This window comes from Spinacia oleracea, chromosome 5 (genome assembly GCF_020520425.1).
Source record: "Spinacia oleracea cultivar Varoflay chromosome 5, BTI_SOV_V1, whole genome shotgun sequence".
NCBI lineage: Eukaryota > Viridiplantae > Streptophyta > Magnoliopsida > Caryophyllales > Amaranthaceae > Spinacia > Spinacia oleracea.
Genome location: NC_079491.1, coordinates 85,719,764 through 85,742,245, shown reverse-complemented (window position 1 = coordinate 85,742,245; position 22,482 = coordinate 85,719,764). Strand labels below are relative to the sequence as shown.

Genomic DNA, 22,482 nt, shown 5'->3' with positions numbered 1-22,482 from the left:
AATTCCACATTCTTTCAGATGGTCATCAAATTCATAGCTCAGATATTCACCGCCTCTATCAGACCGCAGTACCTTAATCTTCTTCCCTAATTGATTCTCTACTTCACTCTGAAATTCCTTGAATTTGTCAAAGGATTCAGACTTATGCTTCATTAGGTAGACATAACCATATCTACTGAAGTCATCAGTGAAAGTGATAAAGTAGCTGAAACCACCTCTAGCATTTGTACTCATTGGTCCACATACATCTGTATGGATTAAACCCAATAGTTCATTTGCTCTTTCTCCAACTTTAGAGAAAGGTTGCTTTGTCATTTTGCCAAGTAAACATGATTCGCACTTACCATAATCCTCTAAGTCAAATGGTTCTAGAATTCCTTCCTTTTGAAGTGTTTCTATGCGTTTCAGGTTAATATGGCCTAATCGACAATGCCACAGATAGGTGAGATCTGAATCATCCTTTTTGGCATTTTTGGTATTTATGTTATAAACTTGTTTGTCGTGATCTAATAAAAAAAGTCCATTGACTAATCTAGCAGATCCATAAAACATCTCTTTAAAATAAAACGAACAACTATTGTCTTTTATTAAAAAGGAAAATCCCTTAGCATCTAAGCAAGAAACTGAAATGATGTTTTTAGTAAGACTTGGAACATGGAACACTCTTCCAGTTCCAAAACTAGCCAAGAGGGCAACGACAAATAATAAGTTCCTACAGCTAATGCAGCAATCCGTGCTCCATTTCCCACTCGTAGGTCGACTTCACCCTTGCTTAGCTTTCTACTTCTTCTTAGTCCCTGTGAATTGGAACATAAGTGTGAGCCACAACCTGTATCTAATACCCAAGAAGTTGAATTAGCAAGTATACAGTCTATAACGAAAATACCTGAAGATGGAACGACTGTTCCGTTCTTCTGATCTTCCTTTAGCTTCAAGCAATCTCTCTTCCAATGCCCTTTCTTCTTGCAGTAGAAGCATTCGGATTCAGAAGTGGGTTGACTGACCTTCCTCTTTTCAGACTTGGCGCCAGTTTGCTTAGTTGGGCTGGCCTTGTTGCCACCTTTCTTAGCATTCCTCTTCTTTCCAGATTTCTTGAACTTGCCCCCACGCACCATAAGCACATCTTGCTTATCACTTTTGAGCGTCTTTTCAGCGGTCTTCAGCATACCATGAAGCTCAGTGAGCGTTTTGTCCAGACTATTCATACTGTAGTTCAGCTTGAACTGATCATACCCGTTATGAAGAGAATGGAGGAAGGTGTCTACAGCCATTTCCTGAGAGAACTGCTGATCCAGCCGACTCATATTCTCAATGAGTCCAATCATTTTGAGAACATGTGGACTTATGGGCTCGCCTTTCTTAAGCTTGGTCTCAAGAATTTACCTATGAGTCTCGAATCTTTCGACCCGAGCCAGATCTTGGAACATGTTCTTTAACTCACTGATGATCGTGAAAGCATCTGAGTTTATGAACGTTTTCTGTAGATCTGCACTCATGGTGGAGAGCATTAGACATTTCACATCCTTGTTGGCATCAATCCAACGATTGAGGGCTGCATGAGTGACCCCGTCGCCTGCGGCTTCGGGCATCGCCTCTTCCAGGACATACTCCTTTTCTTCCTGCATAAGAACTATTTGCAAGTTCCTTTGCCAGTCAAGGAAGTTTTTCCTGTTCAACTTCTCCTTTTCGAGAATTGACCGAATGTTGAATGAATTGTTGTTTGCCATAATTAAAACTACAATTGAAAAGAATAAACAAATAAATAATTATTCACAGTTTCTCTTAATAAACTTAAATTCTAGCATACATGCATAATTCAATGTTCATTAAGCATTTTATTCAAATTATGTGTTCCGGCAGATGTGAATAAAATGATTCCAAGATCCTAAAACCATTGAAGAATTAAGCACATTATGTATTTTGACTCAATTCTAAAAAAATTTATGTAAGAAAAAGCCTTTTGCTAATAGTCTAGAAACTACTCTTGGTTGATAGGTACGTCTAAGAACTTATTAGGTAAACCTATCGATTTTGCCACGACATAAAAGGACTCCTTACTTATATCGTTGAGTTTCACCAAAACTAACTTGTACTCACAATTATTTGTGTACCTTACCCCTTTAGTATCGATAAGTAACACCTCGCTATGGCGGAAAACTATTACTAAGATCGATGTAAAGGATATCCAAGTAAGTGTTATTTTGGCATGGCACCTTTTAACTCAATTTTTTAAGTTTGGAACTTAAGGCTCTTACTATGTTGGTTAGATTTTAAGTGAACTAAAATCCTTAATCATGCAACATAATCAATCCACAATCTCATGCATAATTAAGACATATTTAAAGCAATAAATAACTTAAAGCATGCATAAGATAAATGTGATCTAGTATGGCCCGACTTCATCTTGAAGCTTCAACTTCAAAGTCCGTCTCTAAAATGGTAACTTCGTCTTGAATTTCACCGTGGGAGGCGCCATTTTCTTCAAATAGGATAAGCTATAATTAAACTAATTACAACTATTTGATGGTACGCAGACCATATTTGAATTGAAAAACAAATTTGGTACTTTAGACCAATTACATTCAAATTAATGGTACGCATACCATATTTTCTATCCTATTTGGGCCATACTAGTCACTTCATAACCTGCAAAACAGTACATATACAATATATACCATTCATCCATTCATTATCATGAATGGCCCACATAATTGGTTAGTTACAACATATTGTATGCATCATATAAACATTTGCAGCAATTAATCAAGGGCACCAATAATCTACCAATTATTCAGTCCTTATTAATTCTAATCAAGTTGTTTAACCTTAAAGGATTTGTAGGCCTAATCAAGAGTTTATGACTAAAAAGGGCTCCCGCTTAAACCAATAAATTCATATGCTTTACTAATTTTAAACATAAAAATGTATTTCTAGTCTAACCGGAAACATACAAATTTAATTAAAATTTAAAGCTCATATAAATTTATAATTGAATCCACTTATTTAATTTATTTTCAGACGAATTTAAATTAATTCAAGGTTTTTAAATTTAGTAAAATAATTAGAATAAATAAAATTTATAATAATTATAATATTCAAAATTAAAATCCAAGAAAACAATTTAAATTATTAATTTTAAAATTAATTAAAATTACATGAACTGAAAATCTCAAATTAAAATTTAAAAACTCGACAATCGTAACATGACGAGCACTTGGGCTTGCGCCCAATCCCCGTCGATTGCACGGCCTGTCGCTGGCCCATGGCACATCGTAGCAGCAGCCACGCGCAAACGCAGCAAGCCAAGCCACGCTTGCGCGCAGCCTGCCTGCCCATAGCATCGCAGCACCTATGATGGTGCTCGCTCGCTCGCGCAAGCAAGCGCTCGAGGCCACGCGTGTTGGTGCGCGGAGCAGCGATCGCTGGGCGACCAGCTCTCGCCCTCGCGCGCGCGCGTCTCCTCGTGCCATGCCACCTCTCTTCGCCCATCGCCCACATGCGCACAGCACTCGACACAAGGCAGGGCTGCTGCCTTGTGCTCGCGCACCACTCGCCTTGCTCGCTGCATTCGTACCGCATGGGCGACGAGCTCCCTTGCTCGTCGTCGCATGGCCGCACTATACAACACCCCTTAAGGGTAACACGTAGCGTCCATTGCTTTGTGCGTGCAAGTTTTATGAGCGAATTGCATAAAAATTTAAAATTTTTAATTCAAAATTAATGACAAATTAATAAAACATATTAATTTCATAATTTTAGGGCGAAAAATCGAAAATTTATTAATCAATTAATTTCCGATTAATCATGGATTCAAATCTAGGTCATAAAAATTTAAAATTTAACACAAATTAACAATTTTTATGGTGGTTTTTAATCATAGGCATCTAATTAAATTATTAATTAATTATGAAAATCAAATCAATTCTAAATTATTCGAATTTCAACAAATTAATCATAATTACAAATTAGATTGCATAATTAACAAGGCTAGGCATTCAAACTTGTTAAACATATACAGTAGGTCAATCAAAAATTCAAGATTTATCAACAAGAATCGCAAATATTTAATTTAACATCTTAAATTTACAAACTTTTGCGTTCGGAAAACTAAAACCTCCGAAAAGTCATAGTTAAGCTTCGAATTTGGGAATCCTGGGTTTCGGCGAAAAGTACTATTTTTGTCAAAATTTTAGAATGCCTTTTACATGCGGAATTGACACAAAAATCACTCGATTTGGATGAGTAACGAAGAAACTGCCGAAAAACTGCGTACATATAATTAAATAAACGCAATTTGCAATTAATTAACAATTACGAAAATTAGTCACCCCTTTTAATTCCTTGCAAATTTGTAATATTTAACCATGTTTATGCAATTTAGATTATGAAAATAATAAGAGGCTCGTGATACCACTGATAGGTTATGATTCATATGACAAAACATAAATCATGCGGAAAAACCATAAAGCCAGGAAAGCATATTATTTACACATAATCATTTAGCATAGTTTAGATGCATACACTTTGTTGCGTGCCCTCCCTAGCTGCGCCCGAACCGAACAAGAACAAGTCTTTAGGACTCCAAGTGTCGTCCCTCCGTAGATAGTCCACAGCACGTCCGGATCCGCCTTAAGCTTGACCAACTAGAATCGCCCTTAAGGTAGCTTAGGAATTTCGGCTATTAGGTGCAAGTGTTATGGCTGATTTTTCTTCAAAATCTTACCTTTAGAATACTTCAATTGTGTCTATAAATTATGACCCTAGGCACCTATTTATAAAGGTATGGAAAAGGAACTGGAATCCTATTAGGATACGAATTAATTAAACTAGAATCCTAGTAGAACTCTGATTAATTAATTTATCCTTTTAGGATTAGGAATTTAATCATATATCGAATCCTGATAGCTTTAGGATTCGTGTATGAACACAAAGACACACACGCGCGCACAGCAGCCCACGAGGGGCGCCATGCGCGCGCGCAGCCCGCGAGCACCCGCAGCCCATTGCCACGAGGCGCGCGCTGGGCCTTCCTTGCGGTGGGCTTGGCGCAGCCTTGGCTGGTGCGTTGTGGCGCGCTGGCTTGCTGGGCGATGGCCCGGCTTCGTGCTGGGCCTTCGTCTGGCAGGCCTCGTCCGATGCTAATTCGCACGATACGCTTCCGATTAAACTCCCGATTCCGGAATTTATTTCCGATACGAACAATATTTTATATTTCCGATTCCGGAATTAATTTCCGTTTCGAACAAATATTTAATATTTCCGTTTCCGGAATTATTTTCCGATTCCGATAATATTTCCGATTCTGACAATATTTCCGTTTCCGGCAATATTTCCGATTCCGGCAATATTTCTATTTCCATTAATATTTTCCGATACGTACCATGTTTCCGTTTCCGGCAACATTTACTACTTGGATAATATTTATATTTCCGATACGATCCATATTTCCGTTTCCGGCAATATCATCGTTTCCGGAGTATTCATTTCTTGCTTGTGACGATCTCAGATCCCACTGAAACCAAGATCCGTCGATTCCGAATATCCATAGATGGAGTATTTAATGCCATTAAATACTTGAACCGTTTACGTACTATTTGTGTGACCCTACGGGTTCAGTCAAGAGTAAGCTGTGGATTAATATCATTAATTCCACTTGAACTGAAGCGGCCTCTAGCTAGGCATTCAGCTCACTTGATCTCACTGAATTATTAACTTGTTAATTAATACTGAACCGCATTTATTAGACTTAACATTGAATGCATACTTGGACCAAGGGCATTATTTCCTTCAATTATGTTACTGGGCCTCGGCTCACGATGTTGCTTTTTATGTTTTAGGTACAATAAAGACTACGGGATGCCTTAGTGTGAGGACGTGACAGTCAAGTCAATGTTTGAAATATAGTAAGAATAAGTGTCTCACTAGTAATAACAGATGTATTAATTGAATTCTAGTTTAATTTCATGGATTGAGTTAGATTTTTTTAAATTAATGTTTAAACATGTTAGGAATATTTATTAAGGTTTATTTAGATTTCAATGTAAATTTTAAAGAATTAATCGAGGTGGAGTATAATTACTGTTACTCAACAGTAGTCAGTAAATGTAAAAAGGTTGTCGCCTTGTATTTCCCACGAGGGAGATACGGCATGTGATGCTCCGACGAAATTAGGGTTTCCGCTGCTAATTAAAGATAATTAACCTAATTAATGGTGTTTAAAAGTCGGGGCGTTACAGTTTGGTATTCAGAGCCAAGGTTCTGGACCATAAGTGCTAAAACTTACGGGTTTTGCACGTAATAAAATTCAATAGGTTTTAAGCGAAGAGTTTCAAGAATTAAGTTAAAAAGAATATGTTAAAATCATGCTAAGTTAAAATGAAATGAGTGTGAGTGATAGGAATGGGGAACGTGACGGGAATGTTTTATTTTTTATGATTTGCAAAATTTCTTAGTCTAGTTTCATGAAGAAAAGATTATCTTAAGCATTGTATCCTTGCGATCAGATCGACGATGGCTTCAAGCGGAAGTATTCCTATTAGTGGCACTAGAAACGATGATGATGTTAACGATGGCAATGGTAATCGCAAATCTGCACTAACGCTGGAAGGAATGAAAGAAAGAATTTAAGAATTGCGCAAGGATCCCATTTTCGGTGACACCCCAGGAGAAACGAGTGATAATCGAATGGACTTAATAAGATTGATAATGTCGGAACTACTGCAAGGGAATCGTCAGAAGCCAAGGTCAGAGCAAGAAGAATGCTCCAACATGTTCAAGAAGTTCGCTTCTCATAAACCCCCTACTTATGATGGCAAGCCAGACCCTACTGAATTTGAGGAATGGATTAGCGATATGGAGAAGTTATTTGATGCAACTCAATGCCCCGAGAAATGGAAGGTCAACTACGCCGTCTTTTACTTGAAAGGACAAGCCAACCTGTGGTGGAAAAGTGTTAAAGGAATCCAAAATGAGCCTGGTTTTGGTTGGGAACAGCTGACGGAAGCTATGCGGGAACAATTTTATCCCTATTCTCTGCAACTGCAAATGGAATCGGAATTTATCAAATTGAGTCAAGGAAAGAAGAATGTTCTGGAATATGCGATGAAATTCAATGAGCTTGCTCGATTTGCCCCTGACCTGGTGACTACTGATAGGCAAAGGATGAATCGATTTGAAGGAGGATTAAACATTGAGATCCGTGATCGTCTCTCGAGTTCTAGAATTTCCACTTTCCAAGAGTTGTATGATCGAGCAATTAACGTCGAAAGAATTATCAAGCTTCGAGAAGAAACATATGGAAAACGAAAAGGAAACTTCGAAGAAAATCAACCGAACAATAAGAAACAAAATGTTAGCTATCAAGGAGGGAACAACGGAAACCAAAACTTTAACAAGAATCGTGGATGCGCCAAGTGTGGAAGATGGAACCATACTAAGAAAGAATGTCGAATTGGTACGCGAGATTGCTTCAAATGTGGTAGCAAAGATCACCAAATCAGAGATTGTCCGCAAATACATCGAGAGCAAGGTGATAGGAGAAACGACGTGAACAAAGGAAATGGTGGCACTACAAATTTCAACCGTAATCCCCCACGTGGACCAACTTCGAATGGAAGAGTGTTTTTAATGCAGGGAAAAGACGATGATGCAAATGACAACGACGACTTCGCTAGTATGGAGTGAAGAATGAAGCAAAAAGACCTTTTGAAAACATGTGATCGAACATCTAGAGGAAATATTTTAGAATAAATGATGGAAATTCTGAAAGTAACATGCGCTAATCAAGTATCAAACTAAGATGTATTACCATCATTAATTATATGAATGTTATGTTTAGTTATGTTAAATGTGAAATTTTCAAATAAAGAGTTATGTGTTTATGATATGTTCTATGGATTATGCTGACATGATTGTATTGGTAATAACTAATCGTTATACATGGAAGCCGTCCTCGATGGAAGTTCGCCTGAGCTCAGAGTACGAGATTGTTATAATAAATGATTTTTACAAAATACTTGACTAGTATAATTGTTAGATAAATATTTACTTTCATTATATATATCTTCAGAATTATAATTAAAAATTACAATTTTTGGTGGAAATTATTTTCAAACGGGATCTCACAAAGTAAAATGGGAGCCTAGTCTATGCTAACAAGTTTGTCCCTTTTATGTTCTTTGGTCCTCGATCCTATTTTATGAAGTAAAGTGGAGATACGAAAGACGATGGGGGAATGTAATTGACCTTAATGACGATTAAGGGTCGACATATAATTTTGCCCCTTTTGTATTCTTTACTCTTCGATTCTAGGTCTCAAGTTGAAGCGGAGTCATGAAAGAAGATGGCGGAATGAATGATAGACATTGTCGGAATTGAAATAAAATTGTGAGATCTTGGTTTTAAAATAAAATATCGTACTTTATTCGAACGTTTTCAATTTTCAACAATCATTTTATACAACTAAATTTTCAAGTTTCGAGGACGGAACTTTTTCTAAGGGGGTAAGAATGTAATACCCTGAATTTTTAAAACTTGATTAATTATGCCTAATTATTTTTATTTAGCTTAAAATCGTTTTAAATCCTAAATTCGAACTTAATTTTAATTAACAAATTTTTATTTCACTTGAATTTTTAATATTGTTACGCGATATATATTTTTCAGATTTTATAATTTAATTTCAGATTTACGAGCTCAAGCTACTTTTTTTTTTAATTATTTCATAATTTCGGATTTAAATAATAATTTCGAAACGTTCTTAATTTATTCGAAAACTAAATTTTATTTTATGTTGTTGATATTTTAAGGAATTATTTCAAAATTAAGGATTTCTATTTTTGTTTACCAATTCCTAAAATAGCAACTAAAATTCTGAAATTTACCAATTCTAAGATTATAAAAATATACTCATTCTCACTCAAAGCCAAAATACATATTGTTCTTCTGCTCTTCTCTTACGTGTCAACCAAAACAAGAAGCAGACAAAATTTCCTTACTTTCTTGACTACTTTTTCTCCCTAAAGCAGTCCAAGTCAATTTTCTTGGTCTCCAAGTACCACAACTTCTTCCTCAATCTACTACCATGGTGAGCTCATGGATGATGTCAATGGCATCCCCATGATTCTATAAATAGATCAGAAATCTGCTCCTTGTTACCCAACAATTCAGTGCATTAATTCAACTAAACTCTCCAATTCTCCAGCTCATTCTCTGTTTCAAGCAACAACCACCAACGCCACCTTGTGGCCACCGTAAACACCCCGCATCCCCTGCTTCCCCTCCCCTGTTCGTACTCCCTCTCCCTTTCCCTTGCTGGTCTGCCACCGCAAGACCAACCACCATCATCACCCAACATCCGCCCACCATTCCCAGCCACCCTCACCGCCTATACACCTCTGTCGCCACCCATAATCGACCGGAAACACCCGTTTCCCTGCTTTCCCCTGTGCGCTCGACCACCTCCCTTCCCCTTGCTGTTTCACCTCCGCGAAACCACCACCACTGTCGCCTCTCGGCCGTGGTTCCGCGCTGCGACACCTATACCGCCGCCTACACCGCCGCCCACCATCTCCCCTCTCCTTCCTCTTCGTGCTTCCCTACTCCTTCGTGCCCTGCCCCTCCCCTGTTCTCGTGCCTCCCCTGCCCCGTGTTCCCTTTTCAGAAAACCAAGGAAATCAGGTTTCAACAATTGAAACTTGATTGATTCTCCCAAGCCCAACTTGAATTGACCCATTTTAATTGTTTGGACTTTTGGGCAAGTTATACCAAAATTTCAGTTTCTCCTACTTATGAATATTTATATTTTTAATAAAGTATTATAGTATAATTATTTACTAATAAATTTTTTATTATTAAATAGAAAAATATATTTAATTATCAATTTTACTATAATAAATTACTAGCTTTATTTATCAAAACGGAATTTAAATAATATTCGTATAAAATCAATTTATGAAACATGAATTTAGTTTTTATTTGAAATTTCGGTTAATAATAATATTTTCGTTAAAACTATGAAATTATAATTTTTATTCGTAAATTCAATTATTTATAAACTTATTATAAAGTATTAATTTAAAAAAAAAATTAATCGTTTAATAAATTAAATGATTTAATATTCTGAAATTAATCGGACTTGGAGCTCAGGAAGAACGATCCATCGAACGGGATGTATAAACTACGGTTGAGGTAACATCTATTGCTAACACCCACAATCCCCTTATGAAATGTGTTTTATGAGATTATGAAATATGTTTATAATGATGTGTTTTTATTGGATTGTGGGATATGAAATGTATTTATGAAGTGTGTTTTATGAATGATGATATTTAAATATGTTTATGAATGATTTTATAAGATGATGTTTATGAGTTATTAATAAGATACGAAACATGATAAATACAAGTGTAACCGGTTTTGGCAGTTAGTGGGGTTACTATTTCTAGGTCGTGCACGTACCGCCGTACCGCGGGACACCCAACAAGGGAGAGTGCTCCTTGAGGGTTACTGCAAGCTAAAAAAAGAAACTAATTAGGTACGGGCGTATGTCCAACAAGAGAGAGTGCTCCTTGAGGACTATCGCAAGGTGGGAGACGTCCCGGAAGGCTAACTTGTCAGTTACCAAGTAAAATGAAGGTTTTATGAAAGATAATGGGAACTATTAAAGTTTCAAGTTATAAATGATGTTTTATTATAATGCATTTATGAAAATGATTCACTATATTCTATTCTCCCTGATTGCAAAGTAAATAAAATGAATTGAAATGAATTTACGTTGTTAGGGTATTATGTTACTGGGCCTCGGCTCACGATGTTGCTTTTTATGTTTTAGGTAAAATGAAGACTACGGGATGCCTTAGTGTGAGGACGTGACAGTCAAGTCAATGTTTGAAATATAGTAAGAATAAGTGTCTCACTAGTAATAACAGATGTATTAATTGAATTCTAGTTTAATTTCATGGATTGAGTTAGATTTTTTTAAATTAATGTTTAAACATGTTAGGAATATTTATTAAGGTTTATTTAGATTTCAATGTAAATTTTAAAGAATTAATCGAGGTGGAGTGTAATTAGTGTTACTCAACAGTAGTCAGTAAATGTAAAAAGGTTATGTCGCCTTGTATTTCCCACGAGGGAGATACGGCATGTGACGCTCCGACGAAATTAGGGTTTCCGCTGCTAATTAAAGATAATTAACCTAATTAATGATGTTTAAAAGTCGGGGCGTTACAGTAAGTAATAGAAAACAATGGAATCCTGACTTTCGATTCGATAAAACTTTCACTTTCATTATTAACTTATCTATTTAAGACAATAACTTGTTTTTTTCCCACACTCTTACAAGACTATCTCACAATTTTAATTTTTCACTTTGTTTTATAGGATGGATCTTGGAAATTTTGTAAATTAATTATTTAGTACTCCGTTTTTTTTATAAAAAGTTAGGCACGTTCGCCCGCGGGAAAGCATGACCCGTTTAATGGAGCGTGTATGGACAAGCATTCAAGCCCATTAAAAGGGCTTGGTTTTCCATTCTAGGCCCGTTGGACAAAAAAATTAGTTTAAGCCAGACCCGGCCCGCTACCCGTTCAACCCCGCAAATGTTCACCTCTAATATTTAGCTATATGTTATCAAAAAATAGTACGGAGTAAAATTTTGAAAATATATATTTATTAAAATAAAACCTATAACATATTACATACTAACACTTATTTTCATATTCTAACAAAAATATATAGTCAAAATAAATTGTGTGATAATGCAAAAAGTCAAAATAGAGGAAGTAAAGATAAATAAAATTCTCCTCTTATGGGTCAACTAAACAAATACTTAGACCATTGTTAACCATGGGAAAAATAAGATGAGTGAGAAAGTGAGTATAGATAGAAGGGTGGAGATCCCCCCCCCCCCCCCCCCCCCCCCCCCCCCCCCCCCGATTAACAATGGTCTTATTATATCCGACTTAAATACATTTTCAAAAAAGCTATGAAGATGAGTATATACCAAGTACTCCGTATTGTACTATAAAGCTTCTAGAAAGCTTTTATATTCAATAAGAATTCGACTCGATCAGAGATCCGACTCGAACACGACTTAAGTCTCTGTTCTCTTCGTCTAGTTTGGTCTGGTTTGGTCTGATTTTTCATTTTGCTGGTCTGGTCTGATTCATGCTGATCTGGTCTGAAATTTTCTTATTATTGTTATTATAATTATAATAATAAATAATAAATAATAAATAAATAATAAATAATAAATAATAGTTAATAGTTAATAATTAGTAATTAATAGTTAACAATTAGTAGTTAGTAATTAATAATTAACAATAATAGTTAACAATTAACAATTAGTAATTAATATTAATAATTAATAATTAGTAATTAATAATTAAGTAATTAATAATTAGAAATTGTTAATTTTTATTAATAATTACTAATTGTTAATTAATAATTATTAATTACTAATTGTTAATTTTTATTTAATCATTAATAATTATTATTTATTATTGTTAGTATGATAATTACAATTATAGTAATGCTAACAATAATAATAATAATAAATAATTAAAAAGCCTTGATCTGGTCTGGTCTGATCTGAATGTTACTGTTATAATCTGGTCTAATCTGATCTAATCTAATTTAGTAAGATCTAATCCAATAAATAACCATGACAAGATGAAGAGAACATAACATTAGTTCAAATAATACTCCATATTAGGTTGATCGACTCGAAAGTTTCGACTCACCGATTGATCGACTCTTTCACATGTCCGATGGGCGATGGTGGTAATTATCGGGTCCCCACTGAAGAAGGCCCAAAACAAGGTGTATAGTTGCAAAGAGACGAGCTACCCGAGCCTACTCATCACCCATCCACCTTTATTAAAACGATTAAGGCAAATACCAAGCTGTCACTCTATTCTCTATCTCATCACTCATCTTCTTTCTCACTCTCTCTCTCCCTTTCTCTCCCAATACCAACAGAATCACTCCTTCCTCAACCACAGCTATTAGCCGGACCCTCCATCTCCATCTCCATCTCCAACTTCTCTCTTTCCTTCTTTCTTTTACTCTCCTTAATAACAACAAACAAAATCTACAATGTGTTAGATTATATTCAATTCAATTCAATTCATACCCCTTTTCCCTATTTTGTTTCTCTCTCCATTCATTACCCAAAACCCCCCAAATTAAGCTTTGTGAGCTCAAAGGAATCCTTCAATGGTGTCGGTGGAAGAAACCCACTCTAATTCCACTCGAATACATTCTATGTACGCCAGTTTCCATTCTCCCTCTTCTTTATCCTCCGCTTCTTCCACCAGGATATGGCGGGAGAGAGGCCGCTCAATGAGAACCGTTCGCTCTACTATTTTCTGCCCTTCCCCCGCGTCTAGCGTTGGCGCCGATCGTCCGCCGCCGCATCTTCCCACAGGGAGCAACTACGTGTCCGAAAATCTCACTGACTCTGTCATGGACATCCGCCTCGGGGAGCTCGCCTCACGGACGGCCAAGTCAATTAAATCTTCTTTTGCCGATGAGGATTTCGGTCTCCTCGACGACCTTTCACGCTCTTTTAGCGACTATTCCGTTTGCAGTAGCGATATCTCCGGTGAGCTTCAACGGCTTGCCGCGACGGCTGCTATTGGGCCGGGTTCAGGGTCGGGTTCTGGATCGAGGGAGCTGGATCTGGACCTAGAGCCTGAGCCCTGTGAGGGGTTTCTGCAGAGGGACAGTTTCTCGACGGAGATAATCGAGAGTATTTCGCCGGAGGATTTGCAGCCGACGGTGAAACTGTGTGTAGATAGTTTAGCCTCGCCGTCCGCTGCGATCAAGCGGTCGGCGGCGGCGAAGCTACGGCTATTGGCGAAGAACCGGGCTGATAACCGGGTTTTGATCGCGGAATCGGGTGCCGTCCCGGGTCTTGTGCCATTACTGAAGTCTACCGACCCGTGGACGCAAGAACACGCTGTCACGGCTCTTTTGAATTTGTCTCTTCATCCGGATAACAAGAAACCGATTGCGGAAACCTCGGGTGCGATCAAGTCTCTCATCTATGTATTGAAGACGGGGACCGAAACCTCAAAACAAAACGCAGCTGCTGCGTTGATGAGTTTGGCTATGGTAGACGAGGAGACGCGCCTTACAATTGGAGCCAGCGGGGCGATTCCGCCTTTGGTGGCGCTCCTTATTAATGGAGCTTCCAGAGGGAAGAAGGACGCGCTGACTACGCTTTATAAGCTGTGTTCTGCGAAGCTGAATAAGGAGAGAGCGGTGAATGCTGGCGTGGTCACCCATTTGGTAGCCCTTGTGGATGATCAGGGGAGCGGGATGGCGGAGAAGGCGATGGTAGTGTTAAGTAGCTTGGCGTGTATTGAGGTGGGTCGGTCGGCGATTGTGGAGGAAGGTGGGATTCCAGCGTTGGTAGAGGCGGTGGAGGAGAGCTCATCGAAAGGGAAAGAGTTTGCAGTGGTGACATTGTTGCAGTTGTGTGGGGAGAGTGTTAGAAATAGAGGGTTGTTGGTAGCTGAAGGCGGTATTCCTCCTCTTGTGGCTTTGTCTCAGATTGGCACTGCCCGCGCTAAGCTTAAGGTACTGGCTCAATCAAACTTTTGATTAATTCTGAGAATATTTCAGGCTTTCTGGCTTATTTGTTTCTGATTTTTGGTTCGATTATTAAGTCACGGAATTGTAATTGTAGGAGTGATTAAGCTATGGAATATTAATTTAGGAATGATCAAGGCTACAGAACTTTAAGGTTAGGAATGATTAAGGCTACAGAACTTTTGAGGTTAGGAATGATTAAGACATGGGGTTGGGAGGTCGAAATGTTCAAGATTGTGGACAAAATTGTGAATTCTTGAGGTGATTAATACGTGCTCAAGGGTTTGGACAATGGACATAACTAGTAGGATATAATGATGGAGTTTGGTTGTTGAACTTTAATAGTAGGATAAATGCTGAAAGAAGATTGATCTTACTGGGAATGCAATTTCACCAGGTTAGGAAATTAGAGGAGGCATTTGAGTTGGAAATGAATCTGCTCTGTGCTTATGTATACCATGATAACTTTAGACTTGTTTTGCAGCAGTCGTTTATCAGTACACAACTATAGTAGAACGTAGAGGCCATTCTTGATTGCCTGAGTGTTTGATCTTCGGAAGGATTGTGATGTTGTGAAGATTAAGGGGTTTTGTCAATTATGTCACACAATCCCCTTTGAGAATTGATGGTTTGACACTTATGTCACACAGTTCCCTTCTCACTAATTCATTTGTTATTTTAAATGGTTCAAGTATAGTTTCAAAGCTAAGCTCTTAGATTAGGTTGTTAGTTGTTTAGCCTCTTGATGCTTTCCCTTCTATGGACATCCATCTTTTTCTCGGGCAGGTTGGGGGGGTGGGGTGCAGGAGATCATCAATTTGATGCAGACATGTTAATTAACATAATTTACTTTGGATATATTGATGCTTCATAGACATTTTTCACCAAGAGCATTTAACATGATTTATTACACTTTAAGTTTTAGATTGCCATTACACTTTAAAGTTTGTCAATATATTTCCACTACAATACCTTTTCTGTTAGTTCTGTTGAGGTGACTTTAGTAGTTGATTAATTAATTAATTTCTAATCATGTTTGGTTAAATATGACAGGCTGAAACCCTTCTTAAAATCTTGAGGGAGCCAAGGAAACAAGAGGCAGCTTCATCATCAAGTCCTTAACAACCAACCAAAGTGGTAAACTTACAATTAACTCTGGGGTTTTGCTTCCATAATACGAAGTACTTCTGTATATATATATTGAGGAGGAGGAAGAGTTGTTTGCCTTGGTGGCGTCTAGTATGTACAGCGTGGTCTTTGGAAAAAAGACCGGAGAAACTTATTATTAGGAGCTGTATTGAGATCTTCCTCAATCTGACTTAGATATATTCATTAGTTTGCAAATAGGTTCTCTGTTCATGTTCTTCAACTCTCCTCTCTTGGTAGTCGTTTTTTTTCCTCTTTTTGTAGCCACATATTTGGAGATGGCCCAAGTTTTTAGTGTTTCCTTTTTCGCTTCTCTGAAGTTTGGGCTTGACGACGGGGTTCTGGTCCGGAAGCTATTAACTTTTTAGCATTAATTTTTCGGATTTACAATTTGTATGAAGTTATTAGTAGTAGATGTGCCCAGAATATGAAGTTGATGGAGACAAGAGGGTGCTTGTAATCCGTCGGCATACATGTGTAATGTTTAGGTGTAAAATTATTATCCAAATGATATGTTAGGCTGTTGGGTGTTGTGAATTTGGATTCAGATCTTTTGTCATCTCATCTTCAGGCAGGATTATTGATTGATTGTCCAGAAAATTTTACAACCCTACCTGAAAATAGAGAAGACGGGAAAGCGAGTACCCCGTATTATTGTTTCCCTCTCCATACTTGGATGTTTTTGACGTTTAGATTTTGTGTGATGCCAAATTATTGAGATCAAAGTACTTATTCAATTCAGAAAAATGAAGTACGATCCAGTTTTGACCTTGATCCCTGAACGTTAAGTTTGATTAAAATGTGCCAAGAACTTGCTTCCTAAATTAAAACTCGTTATTTTTTTCTCTGGCTATTAAACTTGAAGCGTGGTCGATTGATTGTAACCAACTAAGCTAGTTGATATATATGCAAGTGGAGTAGTTTGCAATCTAAGTTGATAGTTGCACTGATTTTCTTTTTTAATATGAAGAAGATAAATAGTTAAATCTGGATTGCCGACATGAAGTGTAAAAGTTGCCATTATCTTGAAGTGAAAACTCAAAACTCAAAAGTTGATCATAATTGCAGATGATGTAACAAGGACGATTTGAGTCTTGAGACCCATCTGAAATTAATTGCTTTAGTATCATTATTTGTCACCACGAAGACAACGACGACACAAAATAATTCTTATACTCCAACTATTATCGGTTTCATCCATCACAATGATAAGCAAATCTCACTGGTACAATGTACAAACTTTTGTTCGTTCTGAAGGAAAAGCAGCAAAAACAAGAAGTGTAATGTACCAAAGCAATGGTTACTCAAATTATAGTGCAGAATCCTTTTACGCTTGACTACAGAACATTTTGTGGCAATTAATCCTGTATTCGTAATCAAATGAACTGCTAAGAAACATCCCAGTTGTATGTACAACCTGATACATAATACATACGATAGGCCAGCATTAGGATTTAGGAAGAAGATGAATTGAGGAAGATCCAACATAATCTTGCCATTGCCAGGAAGGTTTCCCTCATATAAGGTTTGTGCTCGATCTAGTTGGCAACTACAACAATCCCTCCACAACACCTCTCTAAGAGGATTTATATCCGACTTCACAACCTATGGGCTACGGCACGCCCCTCCATCCCCAAGTTGCCAACTACAACAATCCCTCTACAACACCTCTTTATCTAATAATCTCCGACTTCACAATACTAGGAATCCGGACCGCGCCCCGTCAAAAAAAGCGATGAATATTGTTTAGAAAAGAGCGCAATGTATGTGCCTAATAGACATATTGAACTCGGCCTAATTGCACTTAATATCAACGATAATATAAAATAAAAGTATATTATGTACAACACTATTTTTTCATAATGTAGATGCAAGATAAAACTTGCTGTAGGAAATTAACAAGGAACCTCGTCCAAGAAAGGCCACCATTTTCTAATTTCTACTTTCTCATCTAGACCATGAACAAAGCATTGTCAAAGCTCTCTGTTGGGCTCATAATTACTGTCCGTCAAGCTCGCAAATGACTAATGAGCTATGCAAAATTACAAATTGCACAATGGACAAACTTGTAAAGCCAACGTCATCAGGCTTGAATTTTCTAAAATAAGGCCACTCGTTCAGGCGTAAGTGAATACAGCTTCTAATAGAGTTAAATATTTTCAATCGGAATTATATACTAATGATCCAGTTGATTGATTTCATGGCTGCAGGGCAATACGAACGTAACCGGAGCTCAAATCATACAAGCTTTAAACTCAGACAATGGCGACCAATTTCATATACTGGTCAAAACATTCAAACAAGACAACGTCTAAATCTAAAAGAAAAACATATTAGAAAATTTTCAAGTGCTCATTTCCTCCTACAAACCCCAATATTTTCCAGCTAATAATCTACTTGTTTTGTTAAAGTGCCTCAATCATGTCTTCCGCTTCTTGAATAGTTGTAATGGTTTGAGCATTCTCTTCCTCGAATGTAACCTCAAATTCCTCCTCAAGCTTCATCACAATCTCAACCTGCCAAATATAGTTGTAAAAAACGGCAGCAACTTATGTGACCCAGGATCTTCATAATCATGTATTGATCACTTCCCTAGCACAGTCAGACAACTGAGTGTCTATCACCGATAGATTCACAGGTGCTACCACGACTTATGTGACTCGGGTTCTTCAGAAGCATGTTTTAACTAAAGAGCTAATAGTGCACAGGGCGTAAACTGTAAAGGGATTAGAGGGGCTGACCAAGCATGCAATCTTGAGTCTTGATGCAATAACAGTAAAAGCCGTAAACTTACTGTGTCAAGAGAATCGGCTCTGATTTGTGAAAATTTTGTTTCGCCGGTAACTTTAGCATCCTCTGCCAAAGCAATTAAGCTGACTTTTCACTATATCACTGAACTTTGTGACCATCTCGGACTTGGCCTGCTCAACAACGCCAAATGCAGAATATTAGCTTAAAAGATATACAAGAATTTTTGGCCATTAAAGCATAATGATGAAAGGAAAACAGGATTAAACTGAGGAAGAAACTACTTACAGCACAAGAGACACTTAGACCACGTGGCATCACTGGAGTTTTCCTCCAGAATGACACTGATGACTTCTGGGCATAGTTCTTGGAGTTAAACTGTCGAGAAATAAAATACAAGAGCATGAGGTTCATAGACAACTTTAAATATCATATAACCACCAGAAACGCAACAATAGCAGAACAATTTACCCCGAAGATCGAATTATATGAAAATAAAACTTGGGAAGTGACATGCAAATATGCAAAGGAACCGATCTAGAAACAACTGACTAATTTGCTCCAAAGATCAAAAATTCCAACAACAAAACAGTGAAAGTAAAACTTGGGAAGTGACATCTTCAAAAAAAAACATACTAACATCAAAACAATGTAATTCCCTCGATGTGAAATAACATATCCTAGACTGGATATTGTTCCAGAAATTTACTAAGATTCCGGGACAAACAACACCACTAACAAGGTTGATGACATCCCTTGCTCTACATTATGTCAATCGTAGGCTGAAATAACCTTGTTGGAATTTGGGAACCATTTCAGCTGCTAGGGAAGTTATTTAAGTTGTTGGACTTACTAAGTGGTGACAGTACTAAAGCCAAGACTTTTGCACACTGGTTTGAATCGAATGGATACCTAGACCTCATGTATTTTGGGCCAACCATACCTGGGTCCGAGGAGACATAGAAGCTACATATAAAGCTGCGAGACTGGATAAGAAATCGGCACAAAAGAAACATTCAACACCTGATAAGTTATGAGGGAATAACCAACGCGTTAAAATCAACCAATGGTAGTAATAACTTATTGATGCAAGAGAAGATGTCATTCACAACAGCACCACGGTGAAAAAAAGGTTGATGTAAACGGAGGACCAATCAAATAGATGTTATTACCGGTAACAACAGGAGGGAGAATCCTAACATTTTTTTAAAAGTATTGTAGTTGTATGGAAATATCTAAATTAACGGGGAATGAAGTGTCATCTCAGTTTGATCTACAGAAACTTCAATCAATATCCCAGTTCCTAAACTTCAATTTCATACCATACACACAAAAAATCAACAAAAATAACTAAACCTCAGTAAATCGAAAAATCTAAAAGAAAGGCTCAATACAACACCATACCCACTAATGGATTTCTCAATGAATTAATAAATCAAAGAAACAATAGCAGAAAACTGAAAGAAGGGATCAAATTCACAAGGAAGCAACGAATAAGAGAAGATTTCCCAACATTCGAGCAACCTAGAGCAGCAAATTCATGCGCCATTGGCCATTGCAGTGAAGAAAAGAGAGAAAATAGAGACTGAAAGAAAGCTGTCAATGAAGAAAGGAAGAGAGGTAGAGGAGGCCAGGAGGGAGAGGGAAGTGAAGGGAGAGAGGTAGAGGAAGAAGAACAATTTTCTCTTAACAGCAGGCGTCCAAAATCAGTTCCTACAGCTGAATAAGATCACTTGCCCAACAGTTTCACAAATTTCCTACAGCTGAATAAGATCAAATTTCCACACCAGCTCTAAATTAAAGCATAAGATTTCATTCAATTAAAATTTGACAAGCAGCGACGTGGTACCTAAATACTGTCATGAGCTTACACCGCACCTTGATATACCAGAGTTAAGTTTTTTCATAAAAAGCAAACTAAATTATAAGTTTGTAACCTAGCTAACAAGAGACTTTCAATCTACAAGAACAAATGCCATCAAATCAGACCATAATCCAACACACTGCACTAAAAAAATCCAATTTTTGAAACACTGATTCATCAAAGTAAACCATAATTCTACGAACCCTAATACAAAATATCAAATTCCAAATTAGACCATAAACTCATGAAAGATCAAATTCCAAGCACAACTTTCAGAAATTAAAGATTCCACAGAAACAAACAAAAAGGCTCAATATTTCCAATAGTAAGAACTAAAACCAAAAAAACAGAGGCAATCAATTAATACTAAGATATAAGAACAAACAGAGAGCAATACTCTCGATGCAACTAAATGTTAAATGAAAAAAGAAAAACCAACAACATATCAGTTGAGAAGATTAACAGTTACCAACAACACATCTTACACTGGTTTCAGAAAAAAGTATCAAATTCCAAACACGAATTAATCAAATTAAACCATAAACTCATGAAAGATCAAATTCCAAACACCCATTTCAGAAAGTAAAGAAACAACCAAAACAGAAAGGGCCCAATATTTCTAACAGTAAGAACTAAAACCAAAGAAAGACAGGCAATCAAACCCATAATTATAGGATATACGAACAAACAGAAAGCAATATCCTTGATGCGAAGAAAACAGAAAAACAAACAACAAATAAGCTGAGAATCTTAACACACAACACACAGAAAGCAAAGGCAATTCGGTCATGTTGATGATCATGCTATGAAATGTGTTTATAACATATTAAAAATAAATTGATATTTCCTAACCTTGGACTGACGGAATCAAAGAGAAGAGCCAAAAACCCGACCCTAGCTCTGCTGGCCGGAAAGTTCGTTCCTCCAAGTCCAACTCTTCCATGAGCAACCCTTTTGATGATGACATTGATAATCAAGAGAAGTCACTCCATCCCTGAATACCCTTTCACCACAAATCATGAATAAAAGTACAAAAACAACAACGAACGATTAATAGTACAAAATCCTAAAATCAAAACTGAAAATCTGGCAAATCAAACCCCATAAATAAGACGAACCAAACTGAAAACCCTAAAATCAAAACCCAAACATTTGTTAATAATCCTAAAATCCTAAAATCAAAACTGAAAATCTGGCAAAACAAACTGAAAACCCAGATTCCCAAAATCTAAATTGAAAATCCAGCAAAACAAATCCCCAAAAGTACGACGAACCAAACTGAAACCCTAAAATCAAAACCCCAAAAATTTGGTTGAAAAATCAAAGTACCAACAAATAATCCACCATCCTGCTTCAAACGATGGGATTTCGTAGGGACCTTTTCTTCTGAACTGCAAAACATGAGGGAGAGGCCGACACAAACCCGATCTCGCCTACAATTGCGCCTATCCTCTGCCTCGTTTTTGGAAATTCAAAAGAAAAAGAAAGATCCACCCCCGCCATCAAAAGATCGCCTACCCCCGCCATCAAAATGTTGTTTTCCTTTGTTCTTGCTTTGAATTCGAATCCCATGGCTGGTTAGTGAGAGGAGGAGAAGGAAAGAAGACAGGGGCGAATGGTGAGTTGTTCTAGGCTGGTGAGTTTTTTCGGAAGCCGTTGCTGAGGAAGAGGAGAAAGATGACGCCATTACGTACTGAGGGAGAGGAGAGAGATCGCAGATGGCAAAGGAAGGAGGTCAAACGTGGAAAATAAAGGAATCCCAACGTGGCAAAAGAGTAAGGGTAAAACGGGTATTCCACGTTAATTTACTGTTCCAAACTTGATGTTGTTGCTTTTATAAGGGTTATAGATATGACACGCTGCCCATCCTTAGGGCAATTTCCTATGTACTTGATATAATCAAAGTTATTTCTTTCTCCACGTGCTTATACCTTGTATCTGTTTTTCTTTAGATGACACAATCTGACTTATATTGTGATTTATACTTAAGAAAAAATATAGTATGTGAGATCTTGTTATAATTGTCTCATTGTATAGATTTATAATATCAACTTTACCTGTTGTGGGGTCTTTTACGGTGATGACGTGTCACGCGTTCCTCGGAGGTATCAAGTATGAGCTAGCAC

General features: G+C 37.3%; 1 protein-coding gene and 1 pseudogene across 1 annotated transcript; one reads left to right on the top strand and one right to left on the bottom strand.

The window, feature by feature from the left end:
- Positions 1–12,786: 12,786 nt before the first annotated feature.
- Positions 12,787–16,281, top strand: LOC110779084 (U-box domain-containing protein 4). Its single transcript, XM_021983612.2, has 2 exons — positions 12,787–14,586; positions 15,652–16,281. Exons 1-2 carry the CDS (start codon positions 13,219–13,221, stop codon positions 15,718–15,720), a joined length of 1,437 nt encoding a protein of 478 aa, XP_021839304.2. The 5' UTR covers positions 12,787–13,218; the 3' UTR covers positions 15,721–16,281.
- Positions 16,282–17,999: 1,718 nt separating this feature from the next.
- On the bottom strand, positions 18,000–22,085 carry LOC130459155 (acyl carrier protein 2, chloroplastic-like; annotated as a pseudogene).
- Between the last annotated feature and the right edge of the window lie 397 nt (positions 22,086–22,482).

Bases quoted from the DNA above. Each gene is read 5' to 3' on its own strand.
- LOC110779084 (XM_021983612.2), top strand. From the start codon at position 13,219: ATGGTGTCGGTGGAAGAAACCCACTCTAATTCCACTCGAATACATTCT. The intron at 14,587-15,651 runs GTACTGGCTCAA...TAAATATGACAG, and splicing joins CTGCCCGCGCTAAGCTTAAG to GCTGAAACCCTTCTTAAAAT.